The sequence below is a fragment of the Rattus norvegicus genome, chromosome 1 (assembly GCF_036323735.1).
Source record: "Rattus norvegicus strain BN/NHsdMcwi chromosome 1, GRCr8, whole genome shotgun sequence".
NCBI lineage: Eukaryota > Metazoa > Chordata > Mammalia > Rodentia > Muridae > Rattus > Rattus norvegicus.
This window is the reverse complement of record NC_086019.1, coordinates 21,728,611-21,746,252: the sequence shown is the minus strand read 5'-3', so window position 1 is coordinate 21,746,252 and position 17,642 is coordinate 21,728,611. Positions and strand designations below refer to the sequence as shown.

At 44.6% G+C, this 17,642-nt stretch overlaps 1 protein-coding gene across 50 annotated transcripts in view; it reads left to right on the top strand.

The window, feature by feature from the left end:
• Positions 1 to 17,642, top strand: part of Epb41l2 (erythrocyte membrane protein band 4.1-like 2) — a 174,771-nt gene that overhangs the window by 110,854 nt on the left and 46,275 nt on the right. For all 50 annotated transcript variants that reach the window (XM_039099066.2, NM_001400827.1, XM_039099143.2 and 47 more), the window contains 5 exons: positions 58 to 162; positions 7,926 to 7,968; positions 9,071 to 9,146; positions 13,283 to 13,501; positions 14,831 to 14,918. In XM_039099066.2, coding sequence (XP_038954994.1) covers positions 58 to 162; positions 7,926 to 7,968; positions 9,071 to 9,146; positions 13,283 to 13,501; positions 14,831 to 14,918 — 531 coding nt within the window. The remainder of the gene's footprint in view (positions 1 to 57; positions 163 to 7,925; positions 7,969 to 9,070; positions 9,147 to 13,282; positions 13,502 to 14,830; positions 14,919 to 17,642) is intronic.

Below are 17,642 nucleotides of genomic sequence, written 5' to 3'. Positions count from 1 at the left end.
TCCCTCTCTCTCCTCATCGCCTTTAGAAAAGTAAAGGCTTGCTCTGTCTTTCTGCAGAAACGCGCTAAGGGACAAGCGTTGTTTGACAGAGTGTGTGAGCACCTGAACCTCTTGGAGAAGGACTACTTTGGACTTATATTTCAGGAGCATCCCGAGCAGAAAGTAAGTGATTTCAGCTTTATGACTTTATGTGTATTTTTTGTAGTTTAATTTCAGAATAAATTTAACTCTGGTTTACATGACTGTAAAGAGATTTTTGGCAAATACTTAAAAGTGATTATGTGAGAGGCTCAGTAAAACTTTCTGGCGTTTTGGGTGTGTACCCTGTATTATACGCAGATGGAATGCAGTGGTTTCTTAATTGTTTGAGATTGAAAAGCTGATTTTACAATTATGGGAAAGCTTTAGCCTTGAATTCACAGTGGAATCAACTTATGTAGTAAATTGTTGAGGGGAAAGGATTTCAAAATATACATTAAAAGATTCAGTGGGGGAAATTGATGCTGTACTGTGAAGAATCTTTTAAATAATACTGCCTCAGCCATGTCCTGTTTTTGCCTCATGGTGCTCTTAAGTGCAGAGGCCAGGTGGGCTTCTGTTACTAACACAGATGTGCAAAACCCGTGTAGTATTGAAGAAGCCTGAACCACAGGGAGCTGGGCGCCAGAGGCTTGGGAGAAGTGTTGTCTTGCTTAGAGGACTTGAGTGGCGTTGTGTGGGAAAGAACTGGAGTTTCTGTGACTGGGCTGTTGGCAAAAGAGGTGGCAGGGCCAGCTCTTCTCAGGTGATGTTTGACCAGCCGGTACTGGACTGGCCTGGGAGTAGAGCTGCCGGATGTCAGGAGCGCGCTGAGCCTTTTCCAAGACACTAAGCAGGAGAGCAGGGTGGTTGATCTGATGGTAGTAAAAGATTCTCAGTTTCATGGGTAAATTAAGGATCGAAACATTAGTCCTTTCTGGCAGGACCAGGGCTAGCCTGTAGTCATCAACATTGTTAGGAAAAGCGCTTTTCCTCTTCTGCCTTACTTTTTGAGTGTCTAGATTTGGTGTGGGTGAGATGTTTACTGGAAGAGGGAAGAGTGTGAGTTTGTCCAGAGTCGCACCCTGCAGAGGAAGCCCATTTAGTCTGTCAGATTGCCGTGTGGACGGGCTCACTGGGAGCATCCTGTTAGGACATATAGAGCCCTGAGTTAGAGTGAGAGAGAGGGTTCTGTCTAATGTCAGCCTTCATAGCTCAGCCAGTAGAACACAGGCGTCATGGGAGGAGGCATAGTGTGCATGCTGTTATTTGCCCAAACACTGCCATTGTTTGTATTTACAGATCCCAGAAACGCAATAAAGGGTTTTCTTTTTAAGCATGATAATTATATGCAAATTAAATTTTCTCAACTTGTTCAGCTTTAAATCTCTGATGTGTAATTTAGGGGTTTAATTCTACCTTTTAAATTAAAGACAAATTGCATGCCTGCCTGTTGAATAGTGTGTGTTTTTATTAGAATTGTTTAGGGTGCTCTCCTCAGAAGCAAACATGCTGCATTGAGTAAACGGGAGTGCCTTGTAAAGCAGTAAATTACCTGGGAAGCAAGTTGGTGATGGTTCCAATCAAGTGCTCTCGTCACCCTCAAAACTCAAAGGAGAAAGCGACTTGCCAGTTCGTCTGTCCGTCCGTCCGTCCTTCCTTCCTTCCTTTCTTCTTTTTCTTTTTCTTTTTCCTTCTTTTTCTTTTTCTCTTTCTTTCTCTTTCTTTTTTTGAGATTGTCTATTGGTAGATTCATAGGAACATTTAATTTTTGTAAAATAATTCAGTATGTTGTAAATGCTTTTGTTACTGTTTTTCATTTAAACTTTTAGTATACATGTCTAGTCCCCACGTTACACCAGAGCCTCTGATCCCCGTACTCAGCTGTGTGCTGAACACTCCTGGTTTCAAAGCAAACTTTATCCTCCCGTTAAATGTCATCTGTCCCAGAAGGCTCACTCTGGACTCTAGTTTCTCCTTGCCTCTGAACAGTCAGGTGTCTGAGATCTTTCCATCACTTAGGAATTGCACACAGCAGTTTAATCCGCTACAGTTGGCATGAGTGTCCTCCTCAGCACCGACTCACAGCAGCTGTAGTCAGTGCATGCCAGCTTCTGCTTCCCAAGGGAGCCTTGCTGGTGTGTCTGTCAGCTCGTGCATACCATGCCTCATTGGCAGTTCCTTTCCCTTACTATCTCAATGCTTGCCTTTCTAAACATCCTACTGTCAGAAGTCCTTCCCCCACCCATGGCCTTGCTACCATCCTTTCCCCAGCCCAAGGAGGTGACTTAGCAGTTTCTTCTGTCATCCGCATATTAATATTAATACAAACCTTACGTGTGTTGCTTTTTCTCCTCATTACCCTGGTTGTATCTGGAAACAGGACGCTGAAGTGTAATGAAGTGGGGAGTTGTGTGGTGACGAAGGGGATGGCTACAGTCTGGGAGGTTAAGAAGATGAGACTAAGGGGCTGGGGATTTAGCTCAGTGGTAGAGCGCTTACCTAGGAAGCGCAAGGCCCTGGGTTCGGTCCCCAGCTCCGGAAAAAAAAAAAAGAACCACAAAAAAAAAAAAAAAAAAAAAAAAAGAAGATGAGACTAGAGGGGGGTGGGAGCATAGCTCAGAGGGGGGCAATTTGTGTCTTCTCTAAGACAATGTAAGGCTAGACTGTAGTGGGATTACTGTGACCTTCTCAGTGACAGAAAGATACCAGTTACTGAAGAAGAGTCGAACGTTCCTTACCTAGTTTGTGGTCAGTGTTTCTTACAAAATGTCACATGAACAAGCTGGTAAACTGGGATGGATACTTTAGTACTTATGCTTTGCATCTGTGTCCTTTGGGAAACTCACTTTTCAGAAAGTGAGCACTCAGATATAGTTTGAATATGTTAAGTTACATATTTATGTGACTATAATCATTTTAGACATAATGTGCTTATATATAATAAATAGTGTAGGAAAAATCCAAGTCTCAAATACAGTTAGGCAAAAGAACTTTCATTTTTCCCGATATAGATGTTTACATCTTCCTTTTTCTCCCCAGAAAATTATTACTGTCAGACTTAGCTTCACAGTCCTCCTTTGAAGCTCCTGATTTCCACTGTAAGAGATGGGGTGTGTCTGTTTGTGCTGTGTAGATGCCAAACCCGCGCTCACCACTTCGCCAGACTCCCGCTCTGCACTCCTTTCTCCCACTACTTATTATGTGTATTTAAAGAAGCCTTGGGTGGTTATCTCAGCCTTTTGTAAAGTAGAATTTAGACAGAGCTGTAAGTAGTTTATATAACAATTTGTCATATGGGAAAATCTATGCTGTCTTTCGTTTTAGTGTGTAGTATTGTGTCTCTTAGTTGTGACATGGAGTTGGAAGTGATTATGAACATGTGAGTTAGTGTCAAACTTCTCACCATCTGTTAAAGTCCCATGTAAACTTTGCTGTAGGAAGTACTAAAAGTTTACAGACTCCAGCAACATGCTTTTCTTCGATACGGAATTGTAAGTCTGTGAGTTTTGTTATTCACGTGTAAAAGAATTCATCATTAAAGACATTGACCTCTCTTCAGAGTGGAACGTCTTGAGTTTTTGTTGTGAACAGTCCGACATTTGGCCCGGGCATTATATAAATCAGTTTCCTATAAGCAGTACTGCAAGAAGTGCTTCTCAGAAGTCGAGTTGATAGCCATGCTGCCTTTGTGAAGATTCACGGAGTTGACTAATAGCCAACCATCTGTCTCCAGAAGCAGAACTAAAGGCTTGTAGTAACTGACTTGAAGCAAGATCCTACAGTTAGTTCATTTAAACTTTACAATCCTCTGTTCTCTAGATGGGCTGTAAGTTTCACTGTGATGCAGAAAACCCGGAATTTCTCTCCTGTGGTTAAGTGGACATAGTGAAGGGGATCTGGTGAAGCAGTACGTGTTCCTGAGGGAGAATGGAGGGTTAAGAAAAGGCTGCTTTCGTCCATTAGCATTTGCCCGACACAAGTGAATTTGGTTGAATTTGTTAAACTCTCATAGCCATCCTGAGACTCCGAAAACAAAGACGTGGGCAAACTTTCATTGGGAGTGAGCGGTTCAAACTCTGAAATCCTAAGATCCAGCCTGAAGAACAGTGAGAGATTCTAGGATGGGTTGGGTAGGTGTCATGAATTCTGTTTGCTCTTGAGGAAATTGAGGCTCAGGGGGGTGAGAGATGAATTGAGGTCATGGAATTGGTGGGAAGTGTGGATTTTGCTCCATTTATTTCTAAGCCCAGAGTGTACTGTGGTGACAGTAGCCAATTCTTCAACACAGTAAGATACATCCTAATGTTGCCTGAGGGCTGGTGTGTGTGCTTACACTCGTGTGCCTGTGTCCTCTCGGCACACTTTAATCTCACATCTCCTTTACTCACTGATGCTGGTTTTCCTTTCTTACGTGTCCCGTGCTTTATTCACTTTTTCTCCAAGTGTCAATCCAGAGAAGGTGGTTTTCATTATTTTATTTTTGTTTGTGAACTATGGTGGTGCACATACATAATTTCCTAAAACTTGGAAAAGTGAGGCGGAGGGTCAGGAGTACCAAGAGCGGCCTGACTGTATAGTGTGTCTCTATTTTAGGAGTCAGAACAGAGCAGCACAAAATGTTTATGCTTGTTTACATGTAATTGGTAATTCAGAGAACATACCTGAGTTCCTCTATGATATTACCTTAAAATATTTTAAACTTTTGCTCGAGAATTTATAACACTAGTCAAGAAATTATATACCGACCATAACCTACATACTCAAGGATTACTATTCAGTAAAAGCAAATTTAATCAAATAATGTGAGCCATTCAAGAAGACTTGAGGGGAGGAGGAAAGTGCAAATGGACAGATAACACTCTGGGTTCTGATTTGTAATATTTAATGTTAGGTTCCCTAAGAACGCCAGGCACCCTAGAGAACAGAGATAATAGTCTCTCTATGCCTGTGCACACTGTAGTCCCAGAGTGGACAGGATCGATCTCCTGCCTCCATGGGAGAAGCGGAGCTTGCAGAATGGAAGCCAGTGTGGTTAGGACGAGAAACCAGGTAGGCACATGGAAACAGGATCTCTGCTCAGTCCTGTTGTGTAAACACAGCCTCTGTTATCTCCGGGTAAGGACCGTGTGCTGGATACTGTCTGTTGTCAGTTTGATACAACCTACAGTCATGTAGGAAGAGGGAACCTCAGTTGAATTGCCCAGATCAAGTGGCCCATGGCCATGTTTGTTAGAGATCATCTTGATTGATGGGAGATGGGGGAAGACCCAACCCACTGTGGGCAGTCCCATCTGTAAGCAGGTGGGTGTGGCCAACCCACTGTGGGCAGTCCCATCTGTAAGCAGGTGGGTGTGGCCAACTCACTGTGGGCAGTCCCATCTGTAGGCAGGTGGGTGTGGCCAACTCGCTGTGGGCAGTCCCATCTGTAGGCAGGTGGGTGTGGCCAACTCGCTGTGGGCAGTCCCATCTGTAGGCAGGTGGGTGTGGCCAACTCGCTGTGGGCAGTCCCATCTGTAGGCAGGTGGGTGTGGCCAACTCGCTGTGGGCAGTCCCATCTGTAGGCAGGTGGGTGTGGCCAACTCGCTGTGGGCAGTCCCATCTGTAGGCAGGTGGGTGTGGCCAACTCGCTGTGGGCAGTCCCATCTGTAGGCAGGTGGGTGTGGCCAACTCGCTGTGGGCAGTCCCATCTGTAAGCAGGTGGGTGTGGTCAACTTGCTGTGGGCAGTCCCATCTGTAAGCAGGTGGGTGTGGGCTATTTAAGAAACCTTGCTGAGAAAAAAAAAAAAAAAAAAAAAAGAAACCTTGCTGAGAATGAACCAGTGGGAGAGGCAGAAGAGGAAGCCTTGGGCAGTATTGCTCTGTGGTCTCTGCTTTGGGTCTTTGGTTGAGTTCTTGCTCTGATTCCCCCAGGGATGGAGTATGACCTACAAGTGCAGTGCATAGAAACACTTTCCTCCCACAAGATGCTTTTGTCGGTGATTAGCATCTGAATAGGAAAGCGACCTAGAACAGAGCTAACCAAGATGCCACAGCAGCCTTCACACGTCTTAGCAGTCAGTGTTGTGACAAGTGGCCTACAGGTGACAGCCTCAACTCATTTGCCAATTTGCCACTCATAAATGTCTAGATCTGTAGACCCCTCCCTCCCTCACCGTGATCAGGTGACTGGGAGGAGTTAGTGCTGAGGCTGGAAAGTGTGGTAGCTGGGACCTAGGGCCCATGTGCGGGGTTCCATTGTTCCTTCCTGGAACACAGAAACCTTTTGCTTCTCTCTGCAGGCCATCTGTGTGAGCTTACCCTTAAGGAAACTGGAATCTGGGAGGTCTGTGAGATGAGCAGTGCTCCCTGACTGTGTTTTCTGTGTCAGTGATAGAAGGGGTCTTGTCAGTGGGGTTTGTACCAGTTGGCCCTGATGTCGTCCCCTTGTGATCATTAGTGTCCTGGTTTCAGTGCCACACATCTAACCCTCCCTCACCTCTCCCAGCCTCAGTCCAGCCTGACAAGAAGCTGAAAGATGTGCTTTTCTTGTTCTTGTGTCCTTATCATAGTCACCCATTTGTGACTAGCTGTGTTAGGACAGCAGCTGCAGAGTAAGGAAGCTGAATGCTACACTTTTTGAGTGAAAAAAATAGAGCTCTTTCCTAAGGCAGCACTCGAGGTGCTGTTACAGGGTCTCACTGGCCCCTCACATCAGTGCTCCGTGCAGCTGGAGCATCAGTAATAGTGGACCATGCAATGCTGGCCCTTTAATGAGAGCATTGCCTGTCACCAGTGTTAGGACAGAGACACATACACCTTGTTGGTTATGGCCTGGATTCTTGCTGCCAGAGTTTATGGTGTAGTAAAATCTGAGGGGTGCTTTCAGAAGATGATGTTGTTAATATGTTTTGTGGTGGGTCATGTTCTGTTGTATTCAGTAGATTGACAGGCAATTATTTCATAGGTAACAGCAGACATTTTATTCTTTCTGCGTGGGAACAAGACTGTGTTTAAATACAAGTGTTGTAACACATTGGGTGGGAGACTCAACATCGGACTTCCTTGCTGTATGTAAAGTCAGTTGTTTGAATCAATGTGTTATTTTTCAAAAAGCGTACTTGTCCTACATTAGGAAGGTGAATGGCTTTCCTATGACTTAACAGTAGGGTGAGAAAACACAAGTACACATTTTTGGTAATATGTGGGGACTGTTTGCTTTACTATCCTCATGTGGTCTCTCTCTCTCTCTCTCTCTCTCTCTCTCTCTCTCTCTCTCTCTCATTTAAGATGTTTTTGTTTGATTTCTGGTTGGCTTTTTCAGAGAGTAGAAATGAGAGGAAATAGAAGGATGTTACATTCCAAAAACGTTAGAATTGTGTTTTCTAAATTCAAACAAGAAACAGAGAGAGGGGATGGGGGAGGGAGGGGGAGGTGGAGGGAGGGTTTTTCTTAAGACAGAAAGGTAAGTGTTGTCTCTAATCTGACATTATCTCTTCGTGTCTTGTCTAGTGACAGGAGGCTGAGGGATATGAAGAAACTGGCTATAGAGGTTGATGTGATTGGATCGGGGCATGCACACTTCTGAGCCAACATTTACAATTCACATTCTAGCCCTAAGTAACAAGAAACTAGGAACAACTTATTTCAATGTGATTTGTGAAGCAGGTCTATGTAACAAAGTTATACAGAGATAATTTGCCCCTTACTGTTATTGTAGCAAAGATTTAACATTTTATCATATGTATACACAAAGCACACACACATGTGTACACACATGCAGACACACGTACACGCAGGAGAATGCTGACAAGTGAAAGCTATATAACTAGATATGAGATGTGAGGTATGGACTGTAAACGGTTCCATTTTATTTTGGGGACATGGGATAGTTCTTATGCATAACTAACTTCTCTTTCCTCCTGCAGAACTGGCTAGATCCTGCAAAGGAAATAAAGAGACAGCTGAGAAGTGAGTATTTAAGAACCATGCTTAAACTAGTCCATATTACTTCTACTTTTAATAAAAACCTATGGGGATAAATACTAAAATTGTAACATAGAATAGGGTGCTGGTTCTGTTTTGCATACTGAAATCATCAATACTGTAAGATACCTGTGAAAGAGACTTTAGCTGGACATAGTACCAGGTGCTTGCTGTCCTAACACCCAGGAGGCTGAGGCAAGGATCCTGGGCTCCAGGCAACGGTGCAACTCTACCTCAAACCACAAACCAAGAGTCTGTGACTGTATTCCTTAGAGCCTTCCCTCTGAGGACGCAATCGACTTAGTCTTACATGTCTGTGAAGCCTACTTGTAAGAGATAACAGCCTGGCTTTAAAAAAAAAAAAAAACTGGACCTTTTTGAGGTGACATTATATTGTATGTATATGTTGTATATATCTGAATGTGTGCACGTGTGTGTGCACGTGTGTGTGCACGTGTGTGTGTGTTTGTGTGTGCATGTGGGAGCCCATGCCAGATGTCAACCTTTGGTGTTTTCCTTGATTATTCCCCACCTTGTTTCTGAGATATCAATTTCTCACTGAACCTGGAGTCCATCAATTTGACTGATTGCTGGAACATTGAATTTACCAGTCTGCCTGGCTCTACAGTGTCTGCCTCCCCAGCCTGGAGTTCAGGTGCATGTCCTCACTCTACCCTGCACTCACATGGCCGCTAGAGATGGAGTTCAGACCTCGTGCTTGTGCAGGCCGAGCCATCTCAGCAGCCTCAGATCCCACCTTTCGTTTGAGATGCTCTGCGATACCTAATATGATTGTATTATTCATTTCTATTTGGAACTGTATGTTCTTTTTGTTTTTGTTTTGATGTTTGTATTTTAGTTATTTGTTTTTTTTTGTTTGTTTTTTGTTTTGTTTTTTTTAAGACAGGATTTCTTTGTATAACAGCCCTGGCTGTTTCATTGCTTCCTTTGTAGATCAGGCTTATTTATGTTAATGTCTAGTTTTTAAAAACATTTTATTGTTAATGTCTAGGTGATGCCAAATTAGTCTAAGTAGAACCCAGCCAAACCTGGTATTTGATAAATAACTGACATTTTATAATTGTAGGTCTTCCCTGGCTGTTCACTTTCAATGTGAAATTTTACCCTCCGGATCCTTCTCAGCTGACTGAAGACATCACCAGGTACCTTGTATTGACATTCTGAAAAGCATCTTTTCTTATTATCACTTATTTCTGTGTTCTGTGAGTATGTTTGTAACTGGGACTGAAAGTCAGAGCCTACGTATCTGTATGTGTACCACTTGCATGCCTGGTGTCCCCAGGAAGAGGGCGATGAGCTGCAGGCGGGTCTGAGCCTGTGTGTTAGCTCTGTGAAGCCAGTCTCTGCTCCCTGTAAGAGCAGTAAGTGCAGCTGAGCCCTCTCAGTTAATACATATTATTGTGCATGTCAGAGAGTGTGTGGGGCAGACGTGGAAGTAAGAAGGTGACTTTGTGGACTCTGCTTTCTTCTCCACCTCTGTCTGGATTCTCGGGATTGAGCTGGGGTTAGTAAGCACACATCTTTGGGCTTCATGTGCTGAACCTTCATGCTCGCCTCCAGCAACCTCCAAAACAAAACAAAACAAACAGACTTAGACATTCACTGGAAACTGGATCTTGTCCCAAACAGCTTGAAGTATTGCCAGTGTCAAGACTTGTATTTACTCTTCTTTGATTCTTATTTTATATTCAAGTAATGAAACACTTAAAGAAAAGTGTCGCAGCAGCTGTATGTCCTATGTTATATATGGTGAAAGGCACTGACCTTCAGTGTTTCAGGTTTTAATGCGAAAGGTTTTTAATAGTTTGTCCCATGTATACCTGTGCTAGTCTCGTGTATACAGGTATCATAGATTTATATTTACCCAGTTAGTAGGTAAAGAATCTGTCTGTCAGTCTGTCTGTCTGTCTTTATGTCACACACATGGAAGCATTCTTATTAATTTAGAGGTCACTTGTCAACCTCAGACATGTTCCTCAGGAGCTATCTACCTTGTCTTTTTTAGAAAATATTTATTTTTATTTATGTATATGAGTATTTTACCTGCATGACAGAGGGAGCATCAGATGCCATTACAGATGGTTGTGAGCCACCATGTGGTTGCTGGGAATTGAACTCAGGACCTCTGGAAAGCAGCCAGTGCTCTTAACCGCTGAACCATTTCTCTAACCCTACCTTGGCTTTTGTCATTTTGTTTTAACATTTTATTTTAAATACATGTGAGTATGTATGTTTGAGTGGAGGTCCCTCAGGAGACAAGAGGACGTCTGATTTGATTGCAGGCAGTTCTGAGCCACCTAATGTGGATGCGTGGAACTGATCTTCAGTCCTCTAAGAGCAGTGTGAGCCCTCAACCACTGCGCAGTCCCTGCGGCCCTCCTGGCTCTTAGAGGCACTGTCTTCTGTGAACTTGGAATTCACTGTGGGATGGTTGGCAAGCCCCAGAGGCCCCTTGTCCCTCTGCAGCACACTCCACCTTGCCTAGGTTTGCATGCGTGCTGGACCTCAAACTCCGCTCTTCCTGCTGGCACAGCAATCACTTTGCTGTGCGAGTTCTCCCTGCCCTGTAAATTTGTCTTAAAAGTCATACGGCCTGGTGACTTTTCTTCCTTCTCCCCTACCCCACACAATAACAGAAACAACAGAGTAGAAGTTGCGTAGCCAGTGGTAGCAGTTTCATTTTCATCTCTCCTGAGACGATGTGGCCCACAAGGACATAGTTGTAAGTTGCAAATACAGGATTCAGTTTAGAAGCAAGAGTGTTTGCTGATCTTGGGTTGACAGGGTCTTTCATGGTAACCGAGGAAGGCTGTGGGCAGAGGAGTTCACGGACATCTTAGTCCCGTGTAGACTGTGTAAGTGTTAGGATTTTGGAACTTCGTGAGAGTTAGTGCAAATGGTGATTCCTATGTTAGTCTTTGATGATCATTCTCATGGCCAGGGAAGAAAGACTGCAGTTTCTATACATTAGAAAACAAGATGGTCTTAGAGGAGACCGACTGTGGATCATTTGCTTTTGGTTCTGATCGGCCAGTTTGGTTGGCAGTGTTTAATATTCATGTATACTTGAAATGATGGATGTTTATTGCCAAGATTTATTGCTCTCACCAACTTGCCTATTGCTGAGTACCAGCACTCCTGCTGTTACTGAGCACTAGCACTTTGCTGTTGCTGAGTACCAGCACTCCTGTTACTGAGCACTAGCACTTTGCTGTTGCTGAGTACCAGCACTCCTGTTACTGAGCACTAGCACTTTGCCGTTGCTGAGAACCAGAGCACTTCTGTGCTCACTGATCACCACTCCCATTATAACCACACCTTGATTCAGTTAGCCCTAGCTAGCAAAGAGTAACCAGTAGCTCTTGTACCTGGCAGTGACTTTCTTGGGCACAGTCCTTTGTGTGTTGGTGTGTAGGGCATGGCTCCCCTGCAGAAGTGCCTTTTAGCAATGGACGTCATGGACTCCATTCAGTGCCCTCTGGTATGCACTCTTCCCTTTCCTTGCAGTAATTTGCCTGAGGAATGATAATCCTCTAGTGATCTTGACTATTGCATAGACATATGCTTAGTTTTCTATATAAATAGTATTGAGAAGTGTCCCTGTCCTGGGAAGAAAGATCTGTGTCTGCTATGCTAATTGAAGACCTCAGTGAGTAGCAGGACTAGCTCCTCCAGACTGTGGAAGTCCCAACTGAAATCTTCACCGTGAGTTGACATCATGGAGGTCAACAGGCTTTCAGGGAGGCCTGCAGCACTGTTCAGACTGAAGTCTCATAACATGTAGAGCTGAGTACCAGCACTCCACTGAGAACAGACATTTTGACAGCAATCATTTGCTTGTTTGAAATCATTGTTCTTGTTTGACAATGTTCTGACTTGGCTGAGAACGGGAGGATTGGTATGCAAGGCCTGGGGTCTCATGAGGGAGCTGCAGTTGCAGGAGACCTAGCACAACTATGGTCGGGTCCAGCAGCCTGGGGTCCAGCTTAAAATTCAGTTCTCCAGAAAAGCTGTTATGTTTGGTTCTCAAGTCAAAGGAACACAACCTTCCTTAAAAAGAGGACTTCGAAGTGCATGAAAATACTCAGACTGTAACATCATGAGAAGATCCTTTAACCAGAACATTCTAGAGCAATTGTCAATGCTTATGTGAGTCCTTTTCTAAGTGTGGGACTGTGCTGATCCTGGAGTCTGTCTCCCGTGGGATGACCCCATGGAAACTGGGCTGCAGTTAAGCTGACTGGAACCCTGTCTGGTTGCTCTGTGCTTTACCAGCCTTGAGGCCTGCCCAGAGACCATGCCACCCCTGCCTGAAGGACAGAGAGCAAGAAAAGGGGGAGACTCACAGCTCTTAAGACTCACAGTGGAGGGGTTGGGGATTTAGCTCAGTGGTAGAGCGCTTGCCTTGCAAGCGCAAGGCCCTGGGTTCGGTCCCCAGCTCCGAAAAAAAGAAAAAAGAAGAAAATAAAAGAGTCACAGTGGGACAGATAGTGTGGATAAAGCTCATCCATCAACCACGGGGGAGGTCATCATGAAGGGTAACCCTGAAAAGATCTTTTAAGTGAGGTCACTGCTGTTCATCTCAGGGTCCTTGGAAACTTCAGCAAATGGTAACATTGGAGAGCAGAGATTAGGTTTTAATCTGTGTCCCCAAAAGGGGTTGATAATGGAGCTGAAAGGAAAAAAAAATCTCCATAGAGAACAAATCACATTTCATGTAAGTTAGTAAAAATAACATTTCTCATACAGTGGCGTACTGAGACAGTTAGATCGTTGAGCACAGCAGGTAGCTATTGCTATTACAGCGGTCAGTTAGTGATTCCCGGGCTCCGTGGCACCTTAACTCTCACTCTCAAAGGCTTCTCATTGCAAAGGCAACACATTAGCCTTGGGCAAGTACATTAACCCTCCAGGGACCAACCAGCAAGGCTGTCAGGGTACATTAGCAGGAGTGTTGCTAAAGGCATTTTGGGAAAAGAAGAACTTAGCACGAAAGGGTAGAGTGGGAGGAGTGAGTGACTAGATTACTTTCTTTTCTCTTTTTTTCCTTTTTTTTTTTTTTGTTAAATGATTACTGTCAAAATGTCTATTGTCTTAATTAACTTTCAGACTTAGTTTTATAAATGAGCCAGCAGTTTAGGAGCTCAAGGAGCAGGTATTCATGATATGAAATGGCTGTTTGCGCTGTGACTATCAGTAGCCCCAGTACTGTGTATTTGTTTGCAGCGGACCGCTCACCTGCAAGGGTGACTGATGTTTCTCTCCCTGCCTCTCACAGATACTTCCTATGCCTTCAGCTGAGGCAGGACATCTCCTCTGGCCGCCTGCCCTGCTCCTTTGTGACTCACGCCCTCTTGGGGTCCTACACCCTGCAGGCTGAGCATGGGGACTATGACCCAGAAGAGTATGACAGTATTGATCTTGGTGACTTCCAGTTTGCCCCAACCCACAACAAGGAGCTGGAGGAAAAGGTGGCAGAACTGCATAAAACTCACAGGTCTGTTGATGAGCGGGGGAGACCGACGCCATGGCAGGTAGACGTGGGGTAGTGCCTGCTCAGCGTTTGAGGGGCATGGTAGCCTGGCTCCTGGCTCCTCCGGGAGCTTGTCCAACATGATGGACACCACCTCCAGCTCTTGAGATGCCCTTTTACTGTTCTTTTCAGTGTGGTATGGGGATTGTGTTCTTGATAAACCCCTGTGTGAGAATAACGTCTATTCCTATAGGACACTTCTCCCTCACCATATCATCCTCAACAAATACACAAATACAACAAATACACGGAAGCAGACCATGTGTGCATACCGGTCTGACAGAACATTTCTTCTGCCTCAGTTTAAAATAGAAAGTATCACTATGTTTTATAAAGAAGCTGGGGAGATAGTCAGGGTAGATATCAAAACACACTATACTCATGTTTGAAATTTTTCAAAATAGTATTTTTTTAAAAGCTAGGAAGGTATTGAAGCTTGTGGATTTGAATTAGGAGTTCAGATGCTGATGGATGGGGACAGCTGAAATGGACAGCTGCCCTAGGAGCCACAGAAAATGTCCTCTTGTTTAGGAGTACTTAAATTACTTGAATGGTATGCGTACTTTTGAATACTTTCATATTTCTGGCTAACGGAGTTCTATATGAGTTTTTAATATCTAAGTTACAAAATGTTTATATATTAAAGCCATAATTGTATAGAATATTGACTAAAATCATTTGAAAAACTTTCAGAGATTTAAAACTCTTAAGGGGAATTATACATTAACTTTTATTTAAAAAAAGTGAAAGAGCATCATTTGACCAGCCCCTCTGCCTTCCCCCATATCGAAAGTCTACTCAACAGACATTTATTCTGTCACCCAGATTTGAATTGGTAGGCATGGAATTCCATGATGGAAATGAAGGCTTTTGGCACAGAGGCTTGTCTGCCAGATGCTTTTAAGTTTGTTTGGCTGAAGAAATAGAAAGTCAAATACAAGTAATTCAGACCAGTCCTAGCACACTTGAATGAACTGAGAATGTGTCAGTTTTGAACGTGAAGTCGCAGTTTGCTCACTCTCTCCTGGTTAGCCTGTGCTGCACCCATATTGCGGGCTGCTCTCCACCGAGAGAACAACGAAGAGTGTCCAGCTAAGGACAGAGTGGGGAGGGGGACATCCATGTGCTTGAGTGAGCTGAGGTTCGCTGACCTTAGCGAGGCAGGCAGAGCTGCGACTCGTCTCCTGCTGTGCCTTTCCACAGCTGGGCAGTCACCCCCTGTAGCCCTGCACACAGCTGTACCTATTGTGAGCACGCTTGCACCTCCTGGTGACACAGTGTTTTTATTCTCAGGGGCTTATCTCCAGCCCAGGCTGATTCTCAGTTCTTAGAAAATGCGAAGAGGCTTTCCATGTACGGCGTTGACCTGCACCATGCCAAGGTATCGTACGTTCCATTTCGGTGACTGTAGCTCTGCGATATCTCCAGTTTCACAGAGCCTGGTTCATTTTGGAAAAGGCTGTCTCTCTACACTTTTTTCTCATAAAATTCATGGCGTGGGAATCCCTTGTCATCTCTCTACTTTCTTCTTTTGTCAGTTTTATTAATGCCTCTTTAAGAGTTCTTACTGTAGTTGGAGATTTAGCTCAGTGGTAGAGTGCTTGAGCACAAGGCCCTGGGTTCGGTCCCCAGCTCCGAAAAAAAAGAAAAAGAAAAAAAAAAAAAAAAGAGTTCTTACTATAGATGTCTTTGGTAGCCCTTACTCCTTACCCCATGATTCTGGTTTATAGATATGGTCCATCTTCTGCTGGACCAGTGGCTCTCAACCTGTGGTTTGTGTATGACTCAGTGTGGGGGCTGAGGAACCCTTTCATAGGGTTTGCTTAAGACCATTAGAAAACACAGATATTTACATTATGATTCATAATAGTAGCAAAGTTACAGTTATGAAGTACCAGTGAAAATAATTTTGTGGTTGGGGGTCAGCACTGCATGAGGAACTATATTAAAGGGTTGCAGCATTAGGAAGGTTGAGAACCCCTCTGTTACACCCAGTGCTGCTGTCTGGACTCCCTCTCTCTTCCTCTCCTATTTTTTGGGAAAAGAAAGCAAATCCAGAAGCATGGAAGGGCCAGAAGCTGTACAGATCTGCCCTGGCTCTAAGTCATGGATGGGATGGGATGATGGAGGCTTCAGCTGTAGTGCACAGGTGGGATGGTGGAGGCTTCAGTTGTAGTGTACAGGTGGGATGGTGGAGGCTTCAGCTGTAGTGTACAGGTGGGATGGTGGAGGCTTCAGCTGTAGTGTACAGGTGGGATGATGGAGGCTTCAGCTGTAGTGTACAGGTGGGATGGTGGTGGCTTCAGCTGTAGTGCACAAGTGGGATGATGGAGGCTTCAGCTGTAGTGCATAGGTGGGGTGATGGAGGCTTCAGCTGTAGTGCACAGGTGGGATGGTGGAGGCTTCGGCTATACTGCACAGGTGGGATGATGGAGGCTTCAGCTGTAGTGCACAGGTGGGATGGTGGAGGCTTCAGCTGTAGTGCACAGGCGGGATGATGGAGGCTTCAGCTGTAGTGCACAGGTGGGGTGATGGAGGCTTCAGCTGTAGTGCACAGGTGGGATGGTGGAGGCTTCAGCTATACTGCACAGGTGGGATGATGGAGGCTTCAGCCATACTGCACAGGTGGGATGGTGGAGGCTTCAGCCGTACTGCACAGGTGGGATGGTGGAGGCTTCAGCTGTAGTGCACAGGTGGGATGGTGGAGGCTTCAGCTGTAGTGCACAGGTGGGATGATGGAGGCTTCAGCTGTAGTGCACAGGTGGGGTGATGGAGGCTTCAGCTGTAGTGCACAGGTGGGATGGTGGAGGCTTCAGCTATACTGCACAGGTGGGATGATGGAGGCTTCAGCCATACTGCACAGGTGGGATGGTGGAGGCTTCAGCCGTACTGCACAGGTGGGATGGTGGAGGCTTCAGCTGTAGTGCACAGGTGGGATGGTGGAGGCTTCAGCTGTAGTGTACAGGTGGGATGATGGAGGCTTCAGCTGTAGTGCATGGATGGGATGATGGAGGCTTCAGCTGTAGTGCATGGATGGGATGATGGAGGCTTGTGATAGGAAGCCTGGGTTGATTGGGAGGATATCACTAACAAGCCTCCCTGTTTTGTGATCCTACATGGATTGGTGAGACTTTAGTAGGACAAGAGGAAAAGTGATAAACAGGTTTGGTTTGTCTAGAATCAACATCTGAGAGATTCTGTAATATCATATTTTAAACTGCAGTTCTTTTTAGTTTTAAAAAATGCTTTCATGCGTACTGTCTTTTGAGATTTGAATGTATTTGTTTTATAAATATGTGAAATAGTAAAGAGAACACATTGTCTGATGTTGTCTACCGCTGGCAGTCACCTTTGCCTGAGACTTTAATAAATGTTAGTACACAGTAAATCTAATCCGACTAATGCTGGGGTGGCTTTGTTTGTTTGCTTGTTTTAGTTTCTTTTTGTTTATAGAAGAAAATAGGATGAGAGAGGACAGGTCTGGAACCAAAGAAGGCTCTTTAATCTTAACCTCCTGTTAAATTTGCAATAGATGATTTTCTTGAGAGGGTGGGAGGACTGAGGCTTGAACCCAGGGCCTCAGCCATGCTAGGCAATACTCTGCAGCCATGCTGCACCTTGCAGCCTTTCCTGTATGTAGTTGTTCTGTTGCCTTGCTTTGTAGACCCTTGTGTGGAACCCAGTTCTTACAAGTACTGAAAGTGTCAGGGTTCTTAGAACGTTCGAGTTAGAAAAGCAAGCTTGGTTATGAACGTACTGTCAGGTTTTGCTGCACAGCAAGGAACAGCGCAGTAAAAACACCCAGTGCCATCATTCATCCTATTTGTCACCTGTTAGACTGCCAATGACCATTGTATTTGTGGCCCATGGAGGAGCCCTATGGGGGTTTAACGATGTACATACCATGGAAACTTTTATTTTCATAAACCACTTTTCATTATCTTGAACACTTTATGCTTGATGCCAAGTAGTTTGGGCACCTGTGCCTAATTCACCCAGCTTTATCTGCTATTCCTAGAGAGAGCTGAGGCTGTAGGATACCAGAGAGCGTAGGCTATTGTACATTTTAAAAAAATCTTCTGCATGTGATATGTAAGTGGGTGTG